General features: G+C 41.6%; 2 protein-coding genes across 2 annotated transcripts in view; one reads left to right on the top strand and one right to left on the bottom strand.

Annotated features, from left to right (window-relative positions):
* The window catches only part of SLC27A2 (solute carrier family 27 member 2), a 54,047-nt gene extending 36,267 nt beyond the window's left edge, over nucleotides 1–17,780 (bottom strand). The window contains exons 1-2 of the mRNA XM_060005222.1: nucleotides 17,088–17,780; nucleotides 828–1,037 (exon numbers count right to left, since the gene is read on the bottom strand). Coding sequence (XP_059861205.1) covers nucleotides 828–1,037; nucleotides 17,088–17,565 — 688 coding nt within the window. The 5' untranslated portion in view covers nucleotides 17,566–17,780. The remainder of the gene's footprint in view (nucleotides 1–827; nucleotides 1,038–17,087) is intronic.
* ATP8B4 (ATPase phospholipid transporting 8B4 (putative)) overlaps nucleotides 1–27,062 on the top strand; it is a 366,096-nt gene that overhangs the window by 27,828 nt on the left and 311,206 nt on the right. Inside the window, exon 2 of the mRNA XM_060005221.1 lies at nucleotides 22,739–22,837. The gene's annotated coding sequence lies outside the window, so the exon portion shown is untranslated. The remainder of the gene's footprint in view (nucleotides 1–22,738; nucleotides 22,838–27,062) is intronic.

The following is a 27,062-nucleotide window of genomic DNA, read 5'->3' as shown; positions in this document are numbered from 1 at the left end:
TGAATCCTGACACTTCTACTTCTGATCTTGGAAAGTTCTTAACCTCTCTAAGCATCGGTTTCTGAATCTGTAAAATAGGAATAAGAGTAGTACCCACCTGCAACTGTGGGTGGGAGTGGTGGGAGAATTGTATGAACAAATGCCGTAAAGCTCCTAAAAGAGCACCTAGTACATCCTACCTTTAATATTGCCTGTTCCATGTAGCAGGGTTCCAGCAACACCGATAATTGGCAGTGTTTTCTCTTAGTGGCTTACAAAATAGTGGTGCAGCTTACACTGAAGGTGTAAAGCATCCTAGATTTGATGAAATACATTATTTTAGGCCCTCAGCTAAGAGCCATCCTACACCCACAGCACCAACAGCTCCAAGTCAGTCTTGCTTGGAAAGATAGTGGTCAAAATATTTGTATAAATATAACCCCATTATTGTTCTGCAGTCTTCTTTGGTGGTCCATTTATAATTGGTTATACATTATATATGGACTCTGGATATAATATAATCAAAATGCAGCAATCATTAAAAAAATTCCAACAACCTATTCAGTGCCAAATCTTATCCATCATCAAAACTATTTTTGTAGTTCTTGGTTAACCTCTTTATCTGTTCTATACACCAAGTAGGGGGAGGTGTGCATAGCTTAGAGAAACCCAAATGGTTTCATATGCTATGAAACAAGATCAGTTCCCACAGGCAAAGAGCTAAATCCCCTGAAGTATTAGTTATCTGATTAGTTTTGCCGAAGAAAGAGAGCATTTGAAAATCTAACCTAACATTTAACACTTTCAGGATAGGTCCATTTCTTGGAGAATCCTCTCTTTATTTTTACCTGTGGTTCCAGAAGTATAAATGTATAAGGCAGGAGTGGAAAAGGTCACTTCCGACCTCCAGGACTCTGGGATGGATTCAGTTGACACTTCATCCACTTTGTCTAAGAAAGAGTCGACCCCATCGGTGTTAGAACTTCTGCTCACGTAATAGATGGCCACACCATCTTTTTTCAGGCTTGGCAGCACCTCTTCAACAGCTTCTTGTAGTTCTTAATTTAATGAGACAAAAAATCCAAACAAACTAAATTAGTTCATTCAAGTCTATTAGTGCAAAAAATTTTGCAGTGATTTTGTTTTCCCTAAACTTTGCTAAAACGTGTAGATATAGTGATACTTAGAGTTATGCATTTTTAACATGGAATTTACCAAATTTGAAAATATCCCAAGATCCCAATATTTGAGGGGAGGTTGGATTTTAATGGTTTCATAAGCAGCAGATGGTTGGCTGAAGTCTGTATTTTACATGGCAAGTGCAAACAAATGGACACATGGGTAAAAACCAAGATTATGTAAGTGTATGACTTTTATGCATATCTGATATATATATATAGTTATTCCTAATATGTGCCCCACAGGACCAGTGATAAAAAAAAAAAGAAAATTTTAAGGAAAAAGAGAAATGAAAGCAGGGGAGCCATGCTACTAACAAAGATGATAGAAGCTAACTTTATATAACACATTTTTTTACATATCAGCAACAAGTAGTTCTACTAGGAAGGTTCAGCTGATCTGGGACATAAGCTCCAAATCTCACAAGCACATTCTCTGGCCTAAGAAAACATGGATCGATTAGCATGTTTTTCAAACTATGGGTCATAATACAGCAGTGGATTGTTAAAATCATTTAAAGTGACCATTATTCTAAAAAATAAAATAGAATGAAATAGAAATTTTCAGAGCATATCACACACAGGAAGAGGTTTTTTTTTTTTTTTTTTTTTTTTTTTTTTTTTTTTGTGGTACGCGGGCCTCTCACTGTTGTGGCCTCTCCCGTTGTGGAGCACAGGCTCCGGACGCGCAGGCTCAGCGACCATGGCTCACAGGCTCAGCCGCTCACAGGCCCAGCCGCTCCGCGGCATGTGGGATCTTCCCGGACTGGGGCACGAACCCATGTCCCCTGCATCGTCAGGCGGACTCTCAACCACTGCGCCACCAGGGAAGCCCGGAAGAGGTTTTTTTTAAAGTTTCGTTTCAGCTATGTGAGTGTGTGTGTGCTGAGTCACACAAAAGTGTAGTTTTTACAGTGGGTCAAGGTCAAAACATTTTTTTTTTTTTTTTGCTGTACACGGGCCTCTCACTGTTGTGGCCTCTCCCGTTGCGGAGCACAGGCTCCGGACGTGCAAGCTCAGCGGCCATGGCTTACGGGCCCAGCCGCTCCGCGGCATGTGGGATCTTCCCGGACCGGGGCATGAACCCGTATCCCCTGCATCGGCAGGCGGACTCTCAACCACTGCGCCACCAGGGAAGCCCTAGGTCAAAAAATTTAAAAGGCATTCATGTAATATGCAAACCACATTTCAGGTTTGCTACTTGGATTTTTGTGTCGCTAAACCATAAGATGAGATGGTCTTTAAGCTTATTTGTCTTGAATCGTGATAACTGAAGTGAATAGGCCTATCCTTAATAGGAAGGTGACTCAATATCCCAGGGAATTACCTTAGGGAGGCTAAACCTGATTCATCTTATATGCTTTGTTTTTCACATGTTTATGTATGATGTCTCCATCAAGACATGAGATATCATCCCGATAGAAGCATTTAAAAAGTTTTAAAACTTTTTAACCAAAACAATCATACACCTGACAAATATAAATCAAATAGTACAAAAGAGTTTATAATGAAAATCAACAGGCCCTTATCTCACAAATAAACCTGCTGCCTAGAGGCAATGACTTTCAAGTTTTTATCGCTGTTTCTTCTAGCAATCACTTCTCCATCACCAAATTATGTGCTTTTCCTGCTCCCTCTTGACTTATCATTTTTGATCCCCATCCCCCTTGTCCACTCCCAACAGTTATTATCTTCACTTTATCGTCTGGGTTAATGGTATTTACATCTATTCTGAGACTATAATTTTGTCTTCCTAGCTTTGTCTGTGTGTTGGCTCTAGAAGCTCTAGAACCAATCATCAGGATTGACAAGATTATGACAATGTAATTATTTGTAAATATGACTGCAGAGCGAAGTAACACACAATAATCATCTTTCCCTTCTTGAACAGTTTTCTCCTGGAGTTTCTATTGGCCATCATTCCTTAATGTACTTCGCCTCAGTTCTTTTTTTTAAAAATAAATAAATAAATAAATTTATGTATTTGTTTATTATCTTTGGCTGCATTGGGTCTTTGTTGCTGCGCACGGGCTTTCTCTAGTTGCGGAGAGCAGGGGTTACTCTTCATTGTGGTGCATGGGCTTCTCATTGCGGTGGCTTCTCTTGTGGTGGAGCTAGGGCACTAGGCACACGGGCTTCAGTAGTTGTGGCACGTGGACTCAGTACTTGTGGTTCGCGGGCTCTAGAGCACAGGCTCAGTAGTTGTGGCTCATGGGCTTAGTTGTTCCACGGCATGTGGGATCTTCCCGGACCAGTGCTCGAGCCTGTGTCCCCTTCATTGGCAGGCAGATTCTTTTTTTTTTTTTGAATTTTATTATTTTTTTTATACAGCAGGTTCTTATTAGTCATCCAGTTTATACACATCAGTGTATACATGTCAATCCCAATCGCCCAGTTCATCACACCACCACCCCCCCATCCCCCTGTGGCTTTCCCCGCTTGGTGTCCCTACGTTTGTTCTCTACATCTGTGTCTCAATTTCTGCCCTGCAAACCAGTTCATCTGTACCATTTTTCTAGGTTCCACATATATGCATTAATATACAATATTTGTTTTTCTCTTTCTGACTTACTTCACTCTGTATGACAGTCTCTAGATCCATCCACGTCTCAACAAATGACCCAATTTCATTCATTTCTATGGCTGAGTAATATTTCATTGTATATATGTACCACATCTTCTTTATCCATTCGTCTGTCGATGGGCATTTAGGTTGCTTCCATGACCTGGCTATTGTACATAGTGCTGCAATGAACATTGGGGTGCATGGGTCTTTTTGAATTGTGGTTTTCTCTGGGTGTATGCCCAGTAGTGGGATTGCTGGATCATATGGTAATTCTATTTTTAGTTTTTTAAGGAACCTCCATACTGTTCTCCATAGTGGTTGTATCAGTTTACATTCCCACCAACAGTGCAAGGGGGATCCCTTTTCTCCACACCCTCTCCAGCATTTGTTGTTTGTAGATTTTCTGAAGAAGCCCATTCTAACTGGTGTGAGGTGATACCTCATTGTAGTTTTGATTTGCATTTCTCTAATAATTAGTGATGTTGAGCAGCTTTTCAGGTGCTTCTTGGCCATCTGTATGTCTTCTTTGGAGAAATGTCTATTTACATCTCTGCCCATTTTTGGATTGGGTTGTTTTTGTAATATATGAGCTGTTTATATATTTTGGAGATTAATCCTTTGTCCGTTGATTCATTTGCAAATATTTTCTCCCATTCTGAGGGTTGTCTTTTCGTCTTGTTTATGGTTTCCTTTGCTATGCAAAAGCTTTTAAGTTTTATTAGGTCCCATTTGTTTATTTTTGTTTTTTATTTCCATTACTCTAGGAGGTGGATCAAAAAAGATTTTGCTGTGATTATGTCAAAGAGTGTTCTTCCTATGTTTTCCTCTAAGAGTTTTATAGTGTCCAGTCTTACATTTAGGTCTCTAATCCATTTTGAGTTTATTTTTGTGTATGGTGTTAAGGAGTGTTCTAATTTCATTCTTTTACATGTAGCTGTCCAGTTTTCCCAGCACCACTTATTGAAGAGACTGTCTTTATTCCATTTTATATCCTTGCCTCCTTTGTCATAGATTAGTTGACCATAGGTGCTTGGGTTTACCTCTGGGCTTTCTATCTTGTTCCATTGATCTATGTTTCTGTATTTGTGCCAGTACCATATTGTCTTGATTACTGTAGCTTTGTAGTATAGTCTGAAGTCAGGGAGTCTGATTCCTCCAGCTCTGTTTATTTTACCTCAAGACTGCTTTGGCTATTTGGGGTGTTTTGTGTCTCCATACAAATTTTAAGATTTTTTTGTTCTAGTTCCGTAAAAAGTGCCATTGATGATTTGATAGGGATTGCATTGAATCTGTAGATTGCTTTGGGTAGTATAGTCATTTTCACAATATTGATTCTTCCAATCCAAGAGCATGGTATATCTCTCCATCTGTTGATATCATATTTAATTTCTTTCATCAGTGTCTTATAGTTTTCTGCATACAAGTCTTTTATTTCCCTAGGTAGGTTTATTCCTAGATATTTTATTCTTCTTGTTGCAATGGTAAATGGGAGTGTTTTCTTAATTTCTCTTTCAGAATTTTCATCATTAGTGTATAGGAATGCAAGAGATTTCTGTGCATTAATTTTGTATCCTGCAATTTTACCAAATTCATTGATTAGCTCTAGTAGTTTTCTGGTGGCATTTTTAGGATTCTTTATGTATAGTATCATGTCATCTGCTAACAATGACAGTTTTACTTCTTCTTTTCCAATTTGTATTCCTTTTATTTCTTTTTCTTCTCTGATTGCCATGGCTAGGGCTTCCAAAACTATGTTGAATAATAGTGGTGAGAGTGGACATCCTTGTCTTGTTCCTGATCTTAGTGGAAATGCTTTCAGTTTTTCACCATTGAGAATGATGTTTGCTGTGGGTTTGTCGTAGATGGCCTTTATTATGTTGAGGTAGGTTCCCTCTATGCCCACTTGCTGGAGAGTTTTTATCATAAATGAGTGTTGAATTTGGTCAAAAGCTTTTTCTGCATGTATTGAGATGATCATATGGTTTTTATTCTTCAATTTGTTAATATGGTGTATCACATTGACCGATTTGTGTATACTGAAGAATCCGTGCATTTCTGGGATAAAACCCACTTGATCATGGTGTATGATCCTTTTAATGTGTTGTTGGATTCTGTTTGCTAGTATTTTGTTGAGGATTTTTGCATCTATATTAATCAGTGATACTGGTCTGTAATTTTCTTTTCTTTTTAGTATCTTTGTCTGGTTTTGGTATCAGGGTGAGGGTGGCCTCATAGAATGAGTTTGGGAGTGTTCCTTCCTCTGCAACTTTTTGGAAGAGTTTGAGAAGGATGGGGTTAGCTCTTCTCTAAATGTTTGATAGAATTTTCCTGTGAACCCATCTGGTCCTGGACTTTTGTTTGTATGAAGATTTTTAATCACAGTTTCAATTTCATTACTTGTGATTTGTCTGTTCATATTTTCTATTTCTTCCTGGTTCAGTCTTGGAAGGTTATACCTTTGTAAGAATTTGTCCATTTCTTCCAGGTCATCCATTTTATTGGCTTAGAGTTTCTTGTAGTAGTCTCTTAGGATGCTTTGTATTTCTGTGGTGTCTGTTGTAACTTCTCCTTTTTCATTTCTAATTTTATTGATTTGAGTCCTCTCCCTCTTTTTCTTGATGAGTCTGGCTAATGGTTTATCAATTTTGTTTATCTTCTCATAGAACCAGCTTTTAGTTTTATTGATCTTTGCTATTGTTTTCTTTGTTTGTATTTCATTTATTTCTGCTCTGATCTTTATGATTTCTTTCCTTCTGCTAACTTTGGGTTTTGTTTGTTCTTCTCTCTCTAGCTCCTTTAGGTGTAAGGTTATATTGTTTATTTGAGATTTTTTCTTGTTTCTTGAGGTAGGCTTGTATAGCTATAAACTTCCCTCTTTGAACTGCTTTTGCTGCATCCCATAGGTTTTGGATTGTTGTGTTTTCATTGTCATTTTTCGCTAGGTATTTTTTGATTTCCTCTTTTATTTCTTCCGTGATCTCTTGGTTATTTTAGTAACGTAGTGTTTAGCCTCCATGTATTTGTGTGTTTTACGTCTTTTCCCCTGTAATTCCTTTCTAATCTCATAGCATTGTGGCCAGAAACGGTGCTTGACATGATTTCAATTTTCTTAAATTTACTGAGGCTTAATTTGTGACCCAAGATGTGATCTATCTTGGAGAATGTTCCATGCGCACTTGAGAAGGAAGTGTAATCTGCTGTTTTTTGATGGAATGTCCTATAAATATCAATTAAATCTATCTGACCTATTGTGTCATTTAAAGCTTCTGTTTCCTTATTTATTTTCATTTTGGATGATCTGTCCATTGGTGTAAGTGAGGTTTAAAGTCCTCCACTATTATTCTGTTACTGTCCATTTCCTCTTTTACAGCTGTTAGCAGTTGCCTTATGTATTGAGGTGCTCCCATGTTGGGTGCATATATGTTTATAATTGTTATATCTACTTCTTGGATTGATCCCTTGACCATAACGTAGTGTCCTTCCTTGTCTCTTGTAACATTCTTTATTTTCAAGTCTATTTTTTCTGATATGAGTATTGCTGCTCCAGGTTTCTTTTGATTTCCTTTTGCATGGAATGTCTTTTTCCATCCCCTCACTTTCAGTCTGTATGTGTCCCTAGATCTGAAGTGAGTCTCTTGTAGACAGCATATAGATTGGTCTTGTTTTTGTATCCATTCAGCAAGCCTGTGTCTTTTGGTTGGAGCATTTAATACATTCATATTTAAGGTAATTATTGATAAGTATGTTCCTATGCCCATTTTCTTAATTGTTTTGGGTTTGTTTTTGTAGGTCCTTTTCTTCTCTTGTGTTTCTCACTTACAGAAGTTCCTTTAGCATTTTCTGTAGAGCTGGATTGGTGGTGCTGAATTCTCTTCGCTCTTGCTTGTCTGTAACGCTTTTGATTTCTCCATCGAATCTGAATGAGATCCTTGCTGGGTAGAGTAATCTTGGTTGTAGGTTCTTCCCTTTCATCACTTTAAGTATATCATGCCACTCCCTTGTGGCTTGTGGAGTTTCTGTTGAGACATCAGCTGTTAACCTTATGGGAGTTCCCTTGTGTGTTATTTGCCAATTTTTCCTTGCTGCTTTCAATAATTTTTCTTTGTCTTTAATTTTTGCCAGTTTGATTACTATGTGTCTCGGTGTGTTTCTCCTTGGGTTTGTCCTGTACGGGGCTCACTGCGCTTCCTGCACTTTGGTGGCTATTTCCTTTCCCATGTTAGGGAAGTTTTCAACTATAATCTCTGCAAATATTTTCTCTGGTCCTTTCTCCTTCTGGGACCCCTATAATGCGAATGTTGTTGTGTTTAATGTTGTCCCAGAGGTCTCTTAGGCACCCTCATTTCTTTTCATTCTTTTTTCTTTATTCTGTTCCACAGCAGTGAATTCCACCATTCTGTCTTCTAGGTCACTTATCCGTTCTTCTGCCTCAGTTATTCTGCTATTGATTCCTTGTAGTGTAGTTTTCATTTCAGTTATTGTATTGTTCATCTCTGTTTGTTTGTTCTTTAATTCTTCTAGGTCTATGTTAAACATTTCTTGCATCTTCTCAATCTTTGCCTCCATTTTTTTCCCGAGGTCCTGGATCATCTTCACTATCATTATTCTGAATTCTTTTTCTGGAAGGTTGCCTGTCTCCACTTTATTTAGTTGTTTTTCTGGGGTTTTATCTTGTTCCTTCATCTGGTACATAGCCCTCTGCATTTTCATCTTGTCTGTCTTTCTGTGAGTGTGGTTTTTGTTCCACAGGCTGCAGGATTGTCCACCTACCTTCTTTTAGAGTTCAAAAGTTCTGGAAGCTGGTAGTCCAAGATCAGGGTACCACAAGGGACAGGTTCTGGTGAGAGCTCTCTTCCTGGTGTACAGATAACCATCTTCTTGCTGTGTCCTTACATGGTGGAGAGAGTGGCAGGCAGATTCTTAACCACTGTGCCACCAGAGAAGTCCCTACGTCAATTTATTTTCAACCTCCATCAGATCAGCTTCTCCCTTTTGTTGCTCTTCTCTCCTAACTCTTCTCTCCTCTTGTATTTTGACTCCTCTGTAGTTCTTCAGTATTTTGAAAAGATCATCAAAAATATTACTGTTGTAAAAACAGTAACTGGAGTGCTAATGTCCCTTGCCAATGCCTTGGTTCAGACCCTCATTATTTCCTAGCTAGATCATTGCAGTTGCCTCCTGACCGATCTCCTTGCCTCTAACCTCTCCCTGCTTCCAATATCAGTGACAGCACTCCCCAACTTCCTGTTCCTGCCCTGTTTAAAATCCTTCAATGGCTTCCTTTGTGACAGAAGCCACTCTCTATGCAGTGTGTGAGGTCCTGAGGTCCTTCACAGTCTATGGCCCCCTCCCCGACTTTTCTGATGTCATCTCCTTCTATCTACCTCTTGTCCCCTTTCCTCTAACCACACTGATCTATGGGAAGTGAGTGTACCCATAATTCTCACATCTTACTGTCTTTGTCCAGGTGATTTCATCTGCCTGGAATGCCCTCCAGTTCCCGGTCACTGTGAAAACTCCTGCTCATCCTTCAAGACTCAGCCTCTTTGTACTTAGCTCTATAGCCCTCCCACAGGAGCTTGCATATACTTCTATCACATGTGTTTAGTACGTAGTGTGACACACTTCAGTTCTTTTTCTCCTCTATTTGACAGTGAAAATTTTGAGGTTAAGGGATTATAATATAATCATCTTGGCAACCCCTCCACCACTAGATAAGTTCCCAATAAATGTTTACAGTTGAAAGAATCTGCACAAAGTATTGTATTAGTCAATGTGGAAGAGACAGAGGAATAAGCTAAAGCTGTTGATTTTAAAGGATTTAGATATTGCAATACTGTGAGTTGATAAACCTCTCATAAAATAAAATGCAAAATTAAATCATTTTTGTGATAGGGGTATGCCTTGCATACAAGTAAGGGACTACAAAAGCAAATTAAAAATAAAACAAAACTTCTGTTGCTACTTAAAGAATTAAGAAATCTTTCTCCCTCTCTCCCTTCACCTGAGACTGAGGCTACTGAGTTAAATCGTTCATAAGTTACCTGGATTATTTCTCACTCCTTCCCTCTCTCTTTCCCAACATTTATTCAACATCTATTTAAAGACTGTTCCCTATGTGCATGGTTCTAAGCACTGGATACAGCAGTGAGTAAACCAGATACTGTCCCTGTTTTCATAGAGCCCAGATCTAGTGGGGGAAGAAACAGACAAAGAAATAATCCGTTATAACAAGGTGTCATAGGTGTTACAGGAGGGGAGGGAGGTGGTGTTTTGGAAGCATAGTGGAGGGGCACAAAGACAACCCATAGGAAGTGTTATCTAAACTGAGATCTGAAGCGTGAGCAGGAGTTGGCAAGATGAAGATCCACTGAGAGCAACTGAGCCTGTTTGTAGCTGAGGGGACAGCTTATGCAAAGACCCAGATGCAAACAGCATGGTGCCAAAGTAGCTAAAAGAGGATAAAGCTGACTGGAGTGTAGAATGGGAGGGAAAGAAGGTTGGGAGAAGAAACTGGGATGTAGATTGGGACCAGGTTCCTGGCTTAGGTCAGGTAAATGGGTTGGAGGGGGCAAGACCAGAGGTAGGGAGACCATTTGGTAGAGCAAGCTTGTTTGCATTAAGGTAGCAGCAGAGGGTAGAGAGAAGTAGATGCATTTTAAAGATGTTTGGGAGGTAGAATAGACTAGATTTGGTAACACTCTTGATGAGAGAAAAATTATAGGTCAAAAGGGACTTTACTTTTTTCTGTAATTTTTTAAAAGAAAATTTACTCAGGCATTAGTGATATATCAAAAATTAATAATAGTAATAGTAAAAGTAAAAGGAGATGTAATTAAGCAGGTATCATGCTTGATCACAGTTCAAGCAATTTGGCAAATTGTATCCTCTACTTCCCTCATGTTCCTACCTGGTCTTCTGCAGGCTTTTGGTTTGTGAGCCCTGACCTTTCTTAGAGGTCAGCTTATGTGAAGGAAAGGCCATTGCCCCTGCCCAACACAATTTCCCTACATGGCTTCTGGGCTGTCGGTGCAGAATTTGCATTTGGACATTGACTTGAGGTTCCAGTGGCTCGCCAGCCATGTCAGGACATACCTCATATGTCCTATGGTAGCAGCCTTTCTTCCCTTAAACTAAAGGACAGAAGCTCAGTGAGTCTATGTATGGAAGGTTATATACAAAATGAAAAGAATTATACCAGGCTTCTGGGGTCCCACCTCCTTGTACTAGACATTCAAGTTCAAGTTTTGGTAAAGTGCCTTGATTTTTCGTAAGACACTGTCTACTTGACATGCTCAGTGCTGGTTAAAGCATGTGGATCTGCCTTTACATAGTAATATGGACAATCCCTCATTCATTTTTTGATGAAGAGCATAACCTTAAGCTTTATGAAAAGTAGAATTCAAGGAAAGTTGCCTAAAGGGTGCAGAGTGGATCTGTCACTTCTTCATTAGTCTAGGTTGAAATTATGGATGGCAATAGAACCTCAGAGAAAGCAGTACACCTTTGGATGTTGGAAAATCGACTGATTATGGAATCACTGCTCCCCCTTAAAATTCATTTTGTTAAAAAGAAAAGAAAAGAAATCAGGGTAGCATAGGAATTTTCCTCCCTCACCCATAACCTTTTTTTTTTAAGAAGGGGAAGAAGAGAAATTTCTGAGTACACAGGCCCATTCCTAGAAAGCAGGGGGAGAGGGCAGGTGGTGAGCTGAATCAGTCTTCATCATCAAAGTGGCAAGATGCTACTGGCTAAACCTGCTGCTTTTTGATAGGAAAAGCATTCAGTCTAGCAGCTTGTTCTGCTATTAGATTGCCTCACTGAATGGGTAACTGACCAAGTTAGTTAAATAAAACACCCCCGGAATGTTTACTAATAAAGTAAGATCTGAAAAGAAGGCAATGAAAGGAAATGGGTTTTGATCAGAATTTCAGGATGACGTGAAATGGTTGGTGGATGAACAAATCAGAATTGAAGACTTATCTTTTCTTCACTCAGAAAGGCAACTGAAACAAACTGGTTCTCACACAGCCCTTAGAGACTGAAAATAGTTTTCAAAATACCATTTGTAACTGTGATTTTGCATTTCTATCCCTGGCCGTTTGGAATGATAGTAATTAATAACCTAGTGTCTAGTCTTTACCTCAACAAGATGTGCTAGAACACCCTTGAAATAGAGGCATGCACACGCTCCTCTTCCCCACAACACAAAGCACCCTGAGGTCAGAAAGATGTTTAATCAAGGTTAAGTCCCACTAGGAGTAAGCAGATTTTTAACAGGGAGGTACATACTCATCTCCTATTTATATAATTATATAATTTCTTAATATTATTTTTCATTTCTCTCAGTTAAAGTGTCTTGCGTTCTAAATAGCCCTGGAATCAAGGGTAACGGCTCGTCATGAGGTTACCAGGTCATTCCAGGCCTTACATAATTATAATCATTTGATATCCATAAGCAACCAAGTCACCTGTCTACTAGTTGTGTACTTCCCTATTTCTCAGAGGCTGTGGGAGGGTCCTTTTCAAACACTGGCCGATTACAGTCCTTAGGCAGAGTAATTCAAACGCTATCCTTCTTCGGATTCAATAACGTAAACAGCTGCTTTAGAGTTAATTTTGTTTTTACCTCTTCACTCCCTTCCTGTTTCTAAACAAGAAAATAAACTGATAACCATTCCCAAATATGCCAACAATGTGCTCCTTTGTTTTTGAATGGAGATGTACAACCATCCCCCTTGCCACCTTTAGCAGGGCAAGAAGAAAAATTTTAGAGAACGTCTTTAAGCTAGCTCTCTCTTCAGAGCTTGGGTTACTGGGCTGGGATCCTAGCTCTTGAATATACTCCTCATTGGATGTCTGGGTTTCTGTCCTCTACCATCCTAGACACAGACTCTCCCCAGCCCATCCTGTGCTCATCACCAGCTCCCTCTCTGGCAATGAGTCCCAGAGAGAGCACCTCTCTCTTGTAGCCCTCTGCCAGAAGTAAACTGGGAGGTAAAACAAGTCTGTGGTAAGGAGAGGCTGGGCCTGGGGGAGATTGGGTCTAAATGGATTTTCTCAGATTAGGATATATTTTATTTTTTTAACATCATTTTTCATGCCGTCATGCCCATCCCAATAGTTCTTAGACTTTGGAGAAGAAAGCCTGTTACAGCCAGCCAAAATGATGGAACTCATTAATGCCACAAACATTTGCTTATTAGGGCATTATTCAAAGATATATGAGAAAACTGTAAGCCGTTGAGACAAAGTGCATTGAAGCAACACATCTAAGTTACTCCTTGGGCAGCCCAGAAAGAGGAATGGAGACAGGATATCTCTATGCCCTGACCCTTGAATAAGTTTGCACTAGAAAATTATCTCATTGCATGGAAGTGAGGCCACTGCTGTTGGCCATTCCTTGGGTTCTCTGAGTCCCTATTTTCTCTACAGTACAGTCTCTTCAGTAAACAGCTTAAAAATGACTATTATTTAAGTCCAGCCTGCTGTTGTCCTTACATAGTAAAACTCTTTCATGAAGCATCTCACTGGTGTTAGGGACCTGACGAAAACAGCCTCTGGGCTCCTCTTGCCTAGACTTCCCCCTCTACAAGTGCATTTGCCCAGCTCTGTGTCAGTGTCCCCCAGAAGCCTTCACCCTCTGCTGTTTTTCCTCCACAGCACTCGGTAGCTCTCCCAGCATACTTATCACATTCTCCTGGGCATCACAATCGTTTGTGTATATGTGGCTTAGTTCTTCTACTGGACTGTAAGATCCTTGAACTAATTCAGCTTCTCTCCCCATCCCACCATGGCAACTAGCTTGTACCTTGCGGGGACTCTCTAAATATTTCTTGACGTGATATCAAAATTGTTGTGCCATCTGCTTTTCTCCATCTAACCTCAAAAGTTTGTTTGATGAGACTTCTCCTTGGTCCCGACACTAGTTTTAGAATGTTCTCCTGTTTTGGAACTTTCAATGATGCAACAGTTTTGAAAGCTATTGGAAGCATTTTATCTTATCACATTGTTTAAAGGAGGTCCAATTTTATTTTTCACAACCCTGAAAAACCAGGTCAAAGATAATCTGGAATATTTTATAACCTCTCTGGATCTCAGTCTTGAAAGACATAGTATCTTTGTTACTGAAGCCTTGTACAAGAGTAGTGCCAGCACTGGGGGAGCTGTGCACGATTATGTTGAGCTGTGCAATGCAGACCTGGCCAGTGAGCTGATGAATGAGTTATTCTTCCAGTAGAAGAGATAGCTTAGCGACAATCTTAATGCTAGCATAAATGGAAACAAAGCAAACTTACTATTTTGGGGGCCCTTTTGGGTGTTTAAAAAAATTTTTTTTTTACAAAACATCCTATGTTGTATGAAATTAAATATGGCTTGCTGTTTTACCCATATTCTGTGTTTGGGAAGTTGCTTGAAAAACTACTGGCCCAACAAATTGGTTTCTATCAACTACAACATTATGTGGGTTTCAATAGCTGAAGGCAATTTTTCCATGTGATTACATACACCGTACCCTTCTATGGAGAAGGATCCTGAAATGTACCACAGAGAGAAAATTATATTCTCTGGGAGATGGGTGGTTCTGTTTGATTCAGGGAAGTGTTTGTGAGTCTTTGGTTTTCTCTAAGTATAGTAAGTTCTGATGAAAAATTGGGTACTGAAATGCCTGATAAGGTTGAGCCCTGTTAAACTTTGTGAAGAGTCCCCCAAATTCATGACAAGTGGATCAGTCTTCATCATAAATACCACTGTGCCGGTCCTTTATCTACACTCCAGAATTTGACAGATCGCTGAAACTCAAGAGCTCTTAGTAGCCCATGAGCCCTGAGGCTGAAATTCGAAGTAAAGAATCAAACCCTGTTGAACTGTCACCCCTCCAACATTTCTAAATCTTTTCATCTTTCTGTACCATGTTCAGATGGTGTAATAGAATATAAAAAGTGTCCTAGAAGTGAGAAGAAAATTGGGTTCTGTCCTCAGCTTTCTCTGACCCTAGGGAATTGATACCACCCCTCTGGGCCTTTGTTCATTCAGCTATTAAACAAGTGGGAACTAGACTGATTGTTTCTCAAAGCCTAGTCCTTAGATGATTTGCTTCAAAATCATCTAGGGGTGGCATGGGGCTTGCTATAAAAATACACTTTCCTGGGCCCCACTACAGTCCTGCGAATCAGTGTTTTTGGGAGATGAGGCTCAGGAATCCTTTTTTTTTTTTTTTTTAAATAAGCTTCCCAGGTGATTCTTACGCTCATTAAAGTGACTCTTCTAAACTTTTTAGTGCAGTATAACACACTCGTTAAGAGTTGGAGGATTATAAAATTAGAATATCTCTAAGATCCTTTCCAACTTTAAAGAATTCTAAGAATCAGTCCATTCAACACATTTACGCATGGGCACATTTATTAACAAGCATGCAACTTTGGACTCTGTTACCCCCTTTGCAGATCAGAGTTGCAGATCAGAGTGTAATTCTGCATGCTGTGTAATGGTCTCTCAGTGATTTGGAAAAACAGAATGTTTTTCAAATGTGTGGCCTCTCTCAAAGGTCAGTTTACTGTAGAGAGTGCCGTAGGTCCCCTGGAAAGTCTGTTCAAATTTGATCTGTCAGAATTTCATTATACTTTCCATGTACACTGACCAAAGCATAATACTCAATGACAGAAGACTGTTGCCTGGGCGGGAAAGGAGATATCTGGCTGTATTTCTGATTTGATTACAGAACCAAACTCTATTATAGTCATTTAAATCCAAGCTTCTTTGTCAATAAAACTCCCAGTCTTTGACCTCCCTCACAGAGGGCCTGGGATAACATGCAGGTAAAAAGTATTTAAATTCCTCCTGAAGTGGTACACAGATCACTGTGCTAATGACTTTCCTCTGAATCAACTGGTAAAGTAATAGGCTTAAGAGTCTTCCAGTTACTAAATAGTGAAGTTGTCTCTTTTCCCAGGCAACTAGAAATTGTTGGGAATTTTCTAGGAAAAGCCATCCCCTTCAAATAATGTGGCTGCCTTTAAAATTATCCCCCTGCTTTTAAACTTTTATACAAAGCCTTCATTTTTTTTTTTTTGGATTGTTTATTTTATGCCCTATGAAACAGGTGTGTAAGCTTCCTGGTTTCCCACAAGTGAAGAGACATCTCATCTTTGTGTGATACTAGGTGAATTCCTTAGCTTGCTTCAGTTTCCTCAGCTATGAAATGAAGGGGGAGAGCAGATGGATGTTTAGTCTCTTCCAGCTCTAACACTTTCCATTCATGTAGAGGAAGGTAGCGTAACGTAGGGAAAGTCATGGGCTTTGAAACTGGACAGACTTAGGTCGGAATTTTAAGTTTCCTCAGTTGTACGGCAGGGGGTAATGATATGTTAGTTCTCAGGGTTATAAAAGCATGTGGGATAGGGCTTGGCACAGAAAGACATTCCAGAAAGGTGAGGCTTCCTGGCTCCCTATTCCTCCATGGCTTTTCGCCTGCACCTGGTTAGGCCTCCTCTTACTGATAGAGTGAGAAGCAACCCCCTGGTCCTTATTCAAGTGCAGGCACAAGATTTCTGGGAAGGGAAACCCAGCAGTCCTGTGGGTAACAGGTTCTTGGTTTCTTCCTGAACTGGTGACCACTGGGGCATGAAGTTACCATTTTGGGTCTGGTTGAAATGTGGCAGGAGGTAACTACAGAACCAAAGGTCACTGTTGCTATAGATGTAATGGGGGCTCACCAGAGCCCGCAGCATGTAACGAAAGTCTTCTCCCTGGGGAGTAGGTGGGGTCACCTTCTCTCTGCCGTGAGAATCCAGGGAGGCTAACAGCATTTGAGAGTTGGAAGCAGCCTTGAAGACCATTAGAGAGGAGGAAACCAAGATACAGGGAGGGAAAGTGACTTTCCCATGATCACACAGCCAATCAAGCAGCAGAGGTGAGAACAGTCTCTCTGGATCCTCCGGAATTCACACTCATGACCCTCTTCATTTCAACGCAGATGTTGTCAGCCCTGGTTAAGAGCTTGGATTCTGGAGGTAGATAGATCTGGTTAACCTCCTCCTCTCAATTCTGTTATGTGGGGCATAAGGCTCCACCTCTCTGGCCTGAGCGGTCTCAACTATCAAGTCAACCCTACCCGTGTGAGCATTCACAGCAACACTGTATGTGTAGCGCTTAACAAAGGGTCTGGCACAGTCAGCTTCCACGACGGAAGGTTCTAATGATCATTAATTGGCGTTTTCAGGAAGGGCTGCCATCCCTTCCCTCTACACCTGCAGTTCCGAGCCGAACCCCACCCTCTCCTAACCCCTACGCCGCCACGCTGCAGCGGGCTCGTCAAGGCGCGGAGGAGCCCGGTGCCAGGGCGTGGCGGTCCCCAGGCTCACCTGGCGAAGCCAGGAGCACCTTCGCCCCGCAGCACTGGAAGCAGTGCAGCAGGGACTTGCCGCGGATGTTACAGTTGAGGCACGCCATGGCACAGCCCAGCTTGGCCAGCCCCAGCCACAGCCATACGTAGGCCGGTTCGTTGCCCAGGAATATCGCCACGCACTCTCCCTGCCGGAGGCCGAGGCGGTCGCGCAGCGCCCTTGCCACTTGGTTGCTGCGTCGGTCCACCTGCACGTAGCTGAGCGTCTGGTCGCGGAAGATCAGGAACGGCTTGTGCGGGCTCTGGTGTGCTCTCTCCAGAAAGGCGTGGAGGATGGTGCGCACCGGCCGGCGCTGCCCATAGCTGCGCACCTGCCGGGCCATCCTGGCCAACCGCAGGAAGTAGCTCACGTCCTGGAAGAAGTAGGGGGAGCAGAGGTTCACCAGTAGCGGCAGTAGCAGCACCCCCGCCAGGACCGCGTAGATGACGGGCAGCATGACGGCGGCCGGGGCCCCAGGTCCCTCGAGGGCAGAGGGCGCGCTTCGGGCGTGCAGCACGGCGTCGGGGCGGGCTCTGGGCGGACGACTGGCGGGCGGCACAGGGGCGCTCTGCGAGGCGGGGGCGACGGCGGAGCGCCTGGGCTGCCGGCACCGTTGCGCGCTCTCGGGCAGGTGGAGCGGTGTCTGGGCTGCCTGGGTTTCGGGGCACGACCGGCCGGCTGAGCCCGCCCCCTCGTCGGGGTGCAGCCACCTGCGCGCCAGGCCCGCCCCTGCGGTCCTCCCAAGGCGGGGAAGGCGGATCTGCGGCTCACTGGGGCCTCGGGGCCGCCTCTCCGCCCGAGTCTGGAGGTCTGGGGGCAAGGCTGGACTCCCCCGTGGTGTGATCTTATCAAAATGGTGACCGTAAGACACCTTAGAAGACGCTGAGAAGATTGGAGGAGATAATGCAGGCGCAGGGCTAGTGTTATTCATTGCTGCCCGAATAGAGTGCCTTATAGAGACTACAGATTGTTAATATCAATAGAGAACCTTCTAAGTGGGAGACAGCCCTATTAGCGGGCACCAGGTACCACTGCCAAATCAGAATTCCATCTCTCCTTCCCGGTCCTGGGGGCATTCCGCCTACTCTCTGTTTCTCACATTTGCTTTCCGACACCCCGCACCCCGCCGGACCCCGCCCAACCCCCAGGCTAATTGCCAGGAGGGCTCTTGTGACAAAGAAGTCAGGGGTGAACAAAAGCGCCTGCGATGCCGCCTCCCGCTCATCGCAGCCCCTGGGCAGTGAGTGAGGATGGGACGCTCCAATCCGAGACGTCCCTTCGGCCCAGCTAGCCCAGATTAAGCTTGAGGTAGCGCCACACTGCCACATGAAAACAAGTTCCGGTGAGGTTTTGATTAGTTATAGTACGTTGTTCTTTAGGTGCTCTCCCCTTCCCCCCTCCTTGTATGTTGAAAATTCTCAAGTATTGTCAGTCCAGTTCAATTCAATTTACTAAGTGGCTCCGTGAGAAACTAGCACCAGAGGAAATTAAGTAAAAGTTATTGGCATTTCTCAGAAGCCATTTCTTTTTCTTTTTTTTAAAAAAATACATCTTTATTGGAGTATAATTGCTTTACAATGGTGTGTTAGTTTCTGCTGTGCAACAAAGTGAATCAGCTATATGTATACCTATATCCCCATATCCCCTGCCTCTTGCGTCTCCCTCCCACCCTCCCTATCCCACCCCTCTAGGTGGTCACAAAGCACCGAGCTGATCTCCCTGTGCTATGCGGCTGCTTCCCACTAGCGATCTGTTTTACATTTGGTAGCGTATATATGTCCATGCCACTCTCTCACTACGTCCCAGCCTTCCCTACTGCCCCTGTGTCCTCAAGTTGGTTCAGAAGCCATTTCTTTTAGGGTGATCCTTTCTTTTAATTTCCCTCAGTGCTGCTTCTATACAGAGTGAATACAGGCTGCTACGGAGGAGGGTCAGGATTTAAGTAAAGCAACGTTTTACTCTCTTCCTCGTCTGTGTTCCTGCATTCATCCGTTTTATTCTTTTGAGACAACCACAAGTAATGAATGCTTACCCCTGCCAGAAACTCTGCTAGGGGCTTCCCTGTATGATATTTTTGGAGCCTCACAATCATCTAAAGATGGCACTATCGTGCTCATTTATAGACAGGAAAGGGACACTGAGAGAGGTGAATTAAGACAGCTAGTAAGTGATGCATGGGATTTTGGAATTGGTATCTTTTTGTTCCCAGGCCCACTCTTTACTGTAGCAACATGTTATGCTGTTCTCCTATTCTGTGGGTTTCTTTCCATGTTTTCTTTTTCCTTTAGCAATTTTATTTTTTTCCCCCTTTCACGATCTCCCCTTCCCCCACTTTTGTATCCCCCTCTTTTTATCCATGGGACCTGCTCTAGCAACCCTTTCCCTTTTCCTGACTCTTTCATGGCCAATCCAGCTACTATCTAATGACTGGTTGCGTCATTTCCCTGGAGAAGAGCCGGGGGCCTTGGTTATCCCTGAGGAGAAGGCTGTAGTGTAAAAGTAGAGGTCAGGACAGAAGCCATTCTGTAGTGCACCTCTTTTTTCATGTTGAAGCTAGAGCCAGGCCTCCTTCTCCATCCCAAAGCCACCTGGTCCCTTCATGACTAATCACTTCAGTGTAGCCTCCTAGACCTCTCTTGTGTTGTTCTTAAGCAGCTACTCTTTCCCCAGAGTCTTTGATTGCCACAAATGCCCACTTTCTCCTCTCTTACTCTGAGGATCACTTTAGCCTTGTGCATCCACAGTTTTTCGGCTGCAGCTGAAAGAGAACAACGCCCAAACTGGCTTAAGCAGGCACAGGAGTTTGAGACTCAGAGTCCAGGGGTAGAATAAGCTTCAGGTAAGCCAGTTTCCCTTTCTCCATTTCTCTGCTCCGCCTCTTCTGTTCTCAGGCTGATTCTCCCATCATGGTCCAAAGATGGCTGCCAAGCGCTTAGGGGTACCTGCTTCCAGTGTCGACTTCAGACAGAACTGTAAGATTCTTTTCCATAAGAGGAAAAAAAAAAAAAAAAAGGAAGGAAAGAAAAAGAAGAAAGAAAGCCCTTACTGGGTTATGTGCCTGTCTTTGTGGACTGGGGGGAGAGAAATGCTGATTGGTTTAAGCCAATCAGGGCTCACCCATGGAACTGGAGGTACAGTCGATCCCACCTATACCATACTATGGAAAAATCAGGGTCTTATTAAAAAGGAAGTGGGGAGAAGAAATGAATTTGGGGAAACAATTAGCTAACTTTTTTCCCCAATGATTCTAGCTTCCAGCCCGGGTTCCACTTTGTGCTCTACCACCAGCCTAATGGTCTTCGTGGAAATTTTGCTATCATCATCTCGCCAATGCTCAGTTATCTTCAGTGACCCCCTCATTGCTTCCCATCCTCTTCCACTCATAGCGTCTATAGACAATTGTCATATTTGTACAGCGTACTAGAACACATCTGGGCTGGAGCTGATCAGATGCCCTGGGTCCTGCCTGGCTCTCTTGAGGATGGAGAAGATTGGTAGCTTAGCACATTGTTTACCCATTCTAGAAACATCTGCTGGGAAGCTCTGGTTTATAAAATGAAGTTCAAACTTTAATTTCTGGCTCTTCTGATGCTGACTTGAACTTTCACTGCACTCAGTTAACAAATATTTATTGAGTTTCTACTATGAACCGAGCATCATGAGGCACTAAGTATTTCAAAATGGATGAAAACTTAATGGCAACTACTCCTTTTCAAGAACACTTTGTTTTGAAGAGTCTGGCCTACACCCTCCTAAAAATGCCCTGCATATTCCTCTTTGTATGACTTTGTTCTTGCCTATTTCCATCCCTGAACTCTCCTCCCCTCTAAATCCCAACTCTTTAAGGCAGTGGTTCACAGATTCCTGGTTTTCTCAGTCCAGTAGCATTTCAAAGTAAAGTACCAACTTAAAAAATTTTCCACTAAAATCAGCTGCCCCTAGCCAACTACAGTCTGTTTTTATTACTATTTCATAAAAGAATGACATTTCAGCATTAAAAAGGAAAGTATAATATCTCTTATATGTGGAATCTAAAAAAATGGTACAAATGAACTTATTTATAAAACAGAAATAGAGTCACAGATGTAGAAAACAAACTTATGGTTACTGGGGAGGAGGGGAGGAGGATAAATTGGGAGACTGGGATTGACATATACACATGTACATATATAAAATAGGTAACCAATAAGGACCTACTGTATAATACAGGGAATGCTTCTCAATACTCTGTAACGACCTATATGGGAAAAGAATCTAAAAAAAGAGTGGATGTATGTATATGTATAACTGATTCACTTTGCTGTACACCTGAAACTAACACAACATTGTAAATCAACTATATTCCAATAAAAATTATAAAAAAAGAAAGTATAACTGAACCGTACACTTAAAAATGGTTAAAATGGTTAATTTTATGTTATGTATATTTCACCACAAAAATATACACACAAAAAAAGGAAAAATACACACAAAAAGGAAAGTATAGTCCTTTTCGAGGAAGGATGAAGACAACATTATACCAACATATAAAAAAGATAGAAATTAAAATATTTTTGAATGCAGAAAAAATACAACTTTTATTGGTTTATTATCCATAGATATTATTTCTATGTAAGTTTGAATGTTTAGAAATATAAATTCAGTAGTGAAGCATGAATTGAACCAAACCTCTTGGACTTCGATGTAACTCAAGATTGTTTTATCACTGAGGTCTCAAATGTGGAGCTTCCTTACCTCACACCCTTAGTGAAGCTGCCTAGTCCCTTCTGCTCCCATGCCCCCACAGCCACTGAGCCTACCTGTTACCTGCATCAAGATTCTAGTGCCTTCCTGACCAGTCACTTCAGCCTCCTAGACTCCTTGTTTCCTTAAACTTTCTACCCAGAGCACTAGGTTACCGCAAGTGCCCACTCTCTTCTGACCCATTCTGAGGCACTGCAGGAGGAGTTCAGGAGACAGATGTGATAACTGGAGCGCACGTTGACACCTGCTAGCCTGGGTCAGGACTTCCCTGATGCTTCACCCCAATTCGTTCATGTCTGCTGGTGTCTTAGGGAAAGCCTCCCGGTGGCAGTTCCTAACTCCCTTCTATGTCCCCAGTCCCAACCTCAAATGCTCTATAAAAGCAGGTGGTCTCTCCTCCTACTTTATGGGCATCAAAATTACCTGGAGAACATGCTAAAACACAGCTTGCTAAGCCCCACCTGGATAATTTCTGATTCTGTAAGTCTTGGGTGGGGCCAGAGAATTCACATTTCTAAGAAGTTACCAGAAAATGCTGTAGCTGTTGGTCCAGGGACTATACTTTGGGAATGATTGATTTAACCCAATGGTTTCCCAGCTGCTCAGCAGAGCCCGAGGACTTCTGAGGAGCCACTGAGGAAAATTCATTGCAGAGCATGGGAAGGGGACTCTGGGACCCAACCCAGCTCCAATCAGAGGAGCTCTATGTATATGTCTTTTACATATTGGACCATCATGTAGACTTCACATGAAAAGAGTGCTCCTATAACCTTTTCTTCTAAATACTCCAGCCTGTGTGGATCTATCCCTTGTACTGGACTTATAAACCTACCACACAGCTTGGCTGTTGATTATTTCATGACTGTTAGTTTTGCCTTCCCAATTAGGATTCAGCTTCCTGGAATGAAGTAATGGAGCATGAGCCTTGAAGTCAGAGGACCTGGATTCAAGTCTTCGTCTGTCATGTATTGGCTGAGGACGCTTAGGTAAGTTACCTGAACTCTCATAGCACCTTGTATTAATTTTGTAGGCCTTGAGACACCTAATGCACGGGGGCTATTGTCAACAAAAGATGTGTAGGTTATGAAGCCTGTTGCTTATGTAACGTTACTTAGTACAGATAGGAAGTGTGTGTGACCAGTCCATTCAGTGGTTTATAGGAAGATTCATCTCTGACTGTGTTGTCTGCCATGAATCAAATTGTATTTCTTGAAATGTGGGTGCCTGCTATCCTGTTGAATGCCTAATGTAGTAGCATTCAGGTACAGATGTACAGGCTGTGTAGGGAAAATGTAAGAGTATGGTGAAGATGGAATATACTGAGGTTAGCCTTTCTTTTGGAGAATGAAGGAAAGGAGAGACTGAAAACAATTGGTTGTTGGTTTTAGAGATGAGGGAGTAGGGCTCCCCCCTTTTTTTTTGCATCCCAGTGATGCTTACTAACTACACAATCAAGACAAAATACAATTTGAGAAAAAGACATTTGTTCTCATGAGTTCTAATCAGAATGCCTTTGATTTGTGTTGAATTCTAACTGAGGGAAAATCCTAGTGAATCATTATTGCTTCTAGTGCTAACATGCGTGCTTCATAAAATTTGGTTTCAACCCTCTCTGTCCTCTTTCAGTATCCCACGACAACCTCCAGTTCCCTGTCCCAGTCACAATGTACTCTTTTCCATTCCTGAATGTGTGGGTTACTTCTTTACCCCTTTGCCCTTCTCTTGTCTTGTAATATCATCTTCTTGCCTACTTCTTCTTTTTTTTTTTTTGTGGTACGCGGGCCTCTCCCTGTTGTGGCCTGTGCCGTTGTGGAACACAGGCTCCGGACGCACAGGCTCAGTGGCCATGGCTCACGGGCCCGGCCACTCCGGGGCACGAACCTGTGTCCCCTGCATCGGCAGGTGGACTCTCAACCACTGCGCCACCAGGGAAGCCCTTGCCTACTTCTTAAATGTAAAAATTTCTTAGGGTGTTTCTTCACCTTTCTTCTCTCTGTCTCCTTCTCTCTGGGTAGCCTCATCTATTCCTATTGATGCTGAGGAATCCCAAGTCTAAATATTCAGCCCTCACCTTCTCCTGAGTTCCACATCTGATTTGTTATGGTGTACTGAATACCTCCATATGAATTCATTTATTTAGTCATTCACTTATTAATTTATTCATTTAGCATTTATTTAAGGTGCACTAGATGAACACCACTTCACAGCGAAGCAGATAGGGCAGATATTATTATTCTCATTTTCAGGTCAGTGAATTGAGATCCAGAGAGGTTAACCAATGTGCTGAAGGTCAGACACAGCAAGTCAGTTCTGGAGCAGGGACTATAACTTAAGTTTTCCGATTCCTATAGGCACTGGTCTATAAAGTGTTGTGGGTTGAATGGTGTTCCTGCCACAAACCCTCGGTTTTTTAATCATTTCCCCCTGCCCACTGCATGGATGCTGCTTAAAATGGTGTCTTCCATTACCTTATGGCATGTGATTATTTCCTTCTCCCTGCAAATCTTTCAGCTTTGGCTTTCTCCTTGCTCAATTACATTCCCAATTTTCTAGCTCATATTCTTTTTTTTTTCATAGTCATATTTTTTATTGAAGTATAGTTGATTTACAGTGTTTCAGGTGTATAGCAAAGTGATTCAGTTACATGTGTGTATATATATATTCTTTTTTAGATTCTTTTCCATTATAGGTTATTATCTAGCTCATATTCTTGAGATAACAAATCTGGTAGCCCAAACAAATCACCCGTGTACATGATTGTGTAGAATTCTTAAAGCAAATATCCATAGGCTGCTGTCCAGCCTATAGATGACTGCAACTGAATAAGGTGCACAGTCTTGGTCCAATCAGCTATGTGTATTCGTGGAGATGTATGGAGGTGGGGAGAGGGAGGGGGTGGAGTCTCCCAGTTCAAAACATGGTGACTGTACAAGGTACTCAGTTGTGGAGACTTGGCAGTTTTCCGCTAAAGGGACTATGGGCATGTTAAAACACATTAATTGGCTTGTCTTATCTTTCTCTTCTGTTTATTTCAGATTATAATGTCTCCACTGAGTTTTCTCTGGCTACTATACACAGCAGTCATGGATAACTAGTTTCTATTGCCATACTTATGTGGCAAGATTATTTGCGTAGATCCAAGTCTGATATCATAGTCCTTCTGTCTAAAGAACTTCTCCTAACATGTCTTGAACTGTAGATCTCCTGGCAATAGATTCTTTCAGCTTTTGTTTTTCTGAAAAAGTCTTTATGTAACCTTCATTTTTGAATGGTATTTTCACTGGGTAAAGAATTCTGGTATGAATAGTTTTATTCTTTTGGTACTTTCAAGATGTCACTCTGCCGTCTTCTGGTTTGCATAGTTTCTAACTGCTGTGTTTCTTTTTTTTTCTGATAATTTTTAAAAATTATTTTTATTGTAAAATAGCACAGGAGCATGGTTAAAATCAAGAACAATAAAAGTCAGAGTGGAAAACCATGCAAAGTAAATGCTCCTCCCTTCTGAACCCCAGTCCCTCAGGTTCTTCTAGAGGCAATTGCTGTTAGCAGTGACTTGGTGACATACGTAAATTTTGTTCAGAGTCTTCAAAGATGAAAGAATGTACCTTCTATTCAAGAGAGTAGTCCATAATGAATTTAAGTTACATCAATTAGTAGGAATGACTTCAAGAGTAGAAATTACCATGAATGGCAAGTAGAAGAGTATGGATTTTCTTTGAAAGATTTTTGAACAGAAAGCTGTTAGACCTGATCACAGAAATGTGCTGGAAATATTGCAGGGAGGAGACAGAAGTAGACAGTTGAGATGAGTCCAAGGCAGTTTATTGAAGCCTCTGCACTTGCTTAGAATTTTCTGTTAAGGCATAGGCACAAAACTTATGTTAATAATTAAGCTTCCAATTATGAACACTAACTTTATGCCAGACCCTGTGTTGAGTGCTTGTGTATCTTTTAATGTAGTCTTCCCAATGGCCCTCCAGAGTATACATCGTTATCTCTGGTTGATAGATAGGAAAACTGAAAACAACTGGTCAATGACATATTCAGGATGGAATTAAGGTTTGTCTTCCTCCAAAGACTATGCAAGTGAACTCCTGCATGAATATGCCTTCCTAGTTGCAAGGCATGCTTCCATCCTCCCTTTTTCTTACTGTCCAGTGATCTGTGCCTACACTTCTTGCTCCTCAGAGATAGCTGTCAAGATCTACAATCCGTACAATGGGTATCAAGTAGGAAGGACCATGACTGCTTTATTTCTTTGTTTTTTTGTATATCATTTTTTTTCTGGCTATATACAAGATTTTCACTTTATATTTGGTTTTCAGCAGTTAGACTAGGGATGTGTGTGTGTGTGTGTGTGTGTGTGTGTGGTGTTTAATTTGTCTTGTTCAAGGGTCTATGAAAATCTGATGTATAGTTTGATGTCTTTCATAATTTTGGAAAAATTTTGGTCACTATCTCTTAAATATTTCTTCTGCCAATTATTCTCTCTCTTTCCCCTCTATGGCTCCAAATATTCATATATTGGGCCATTTGACATTTTCGAACAGTTTTTGGATGCACAGTTTTTATTCACTCTTTCTTTTCTTGAATTTTTGAATTGTGTTTTTTTTTTATATAGCAGGTTCTTATTAGTCATCAATTTTATACACATCAGTGTATACATGTTAATCCCAATCGCCCAATTCATCACGCCACCGCCCCCCTCACTGCCACTTTCCCCCCTTGATGTCCATACGTTTGTTCTCTACATCTGTGTCTCTATTTCTGCTCTGAAACCAGTTCATCTGTACCATTTTTCTAGGTTCCACATATATGTGTTAATATATGATATTTGTTTTTCTCTTTCTGACTTCACTCTGTTTGACAGTCTCTAGATCCATCCATGTCTCTGCAAATGACCCAATTTCCTTCCTTTTTATGGCTGAGTAATATTCCATTGTATATATGTACCACATCTTCTTTATCCATTCGTCTGTCGATGGGCATTTAGGTTGCTTCCATGACCTGGCTATTGTAAATAGTGCTACAATGAACATTGGGGTGCATGTGTCTTTCTGAATTATGGTTTTCTCTGCGTATATGCCCAGTAATGGGATTGCTGGGTCATATGGTAATTCTATTTTTAGTTTTGTAAGGAACCTCCATACTGTTCCCTATAGTGGCTGTATCAATTTACATTCCCATCCGCAGTGCAAGGGGGTTCCCTTT

This window comes from Delphinus delphis, chromosome 2 (genome assembly GCF_949987515.2).
Source record: "Delphinus delphis chromosome 2, mDelDel1.2, whole genome shotgun sequence".
In the NCBI taxonomy this organism is placed as follows: Eukaryota; Metazoa; Chordata; class Mammalia; order Artiodactyla; family Delphinidae; genus Delphinus; species Delphinus delphis.
Note: the sequence above shows the minus strand (reverse complement) of the source record. Positions and strands in the feature narration are given on the sequence as shown.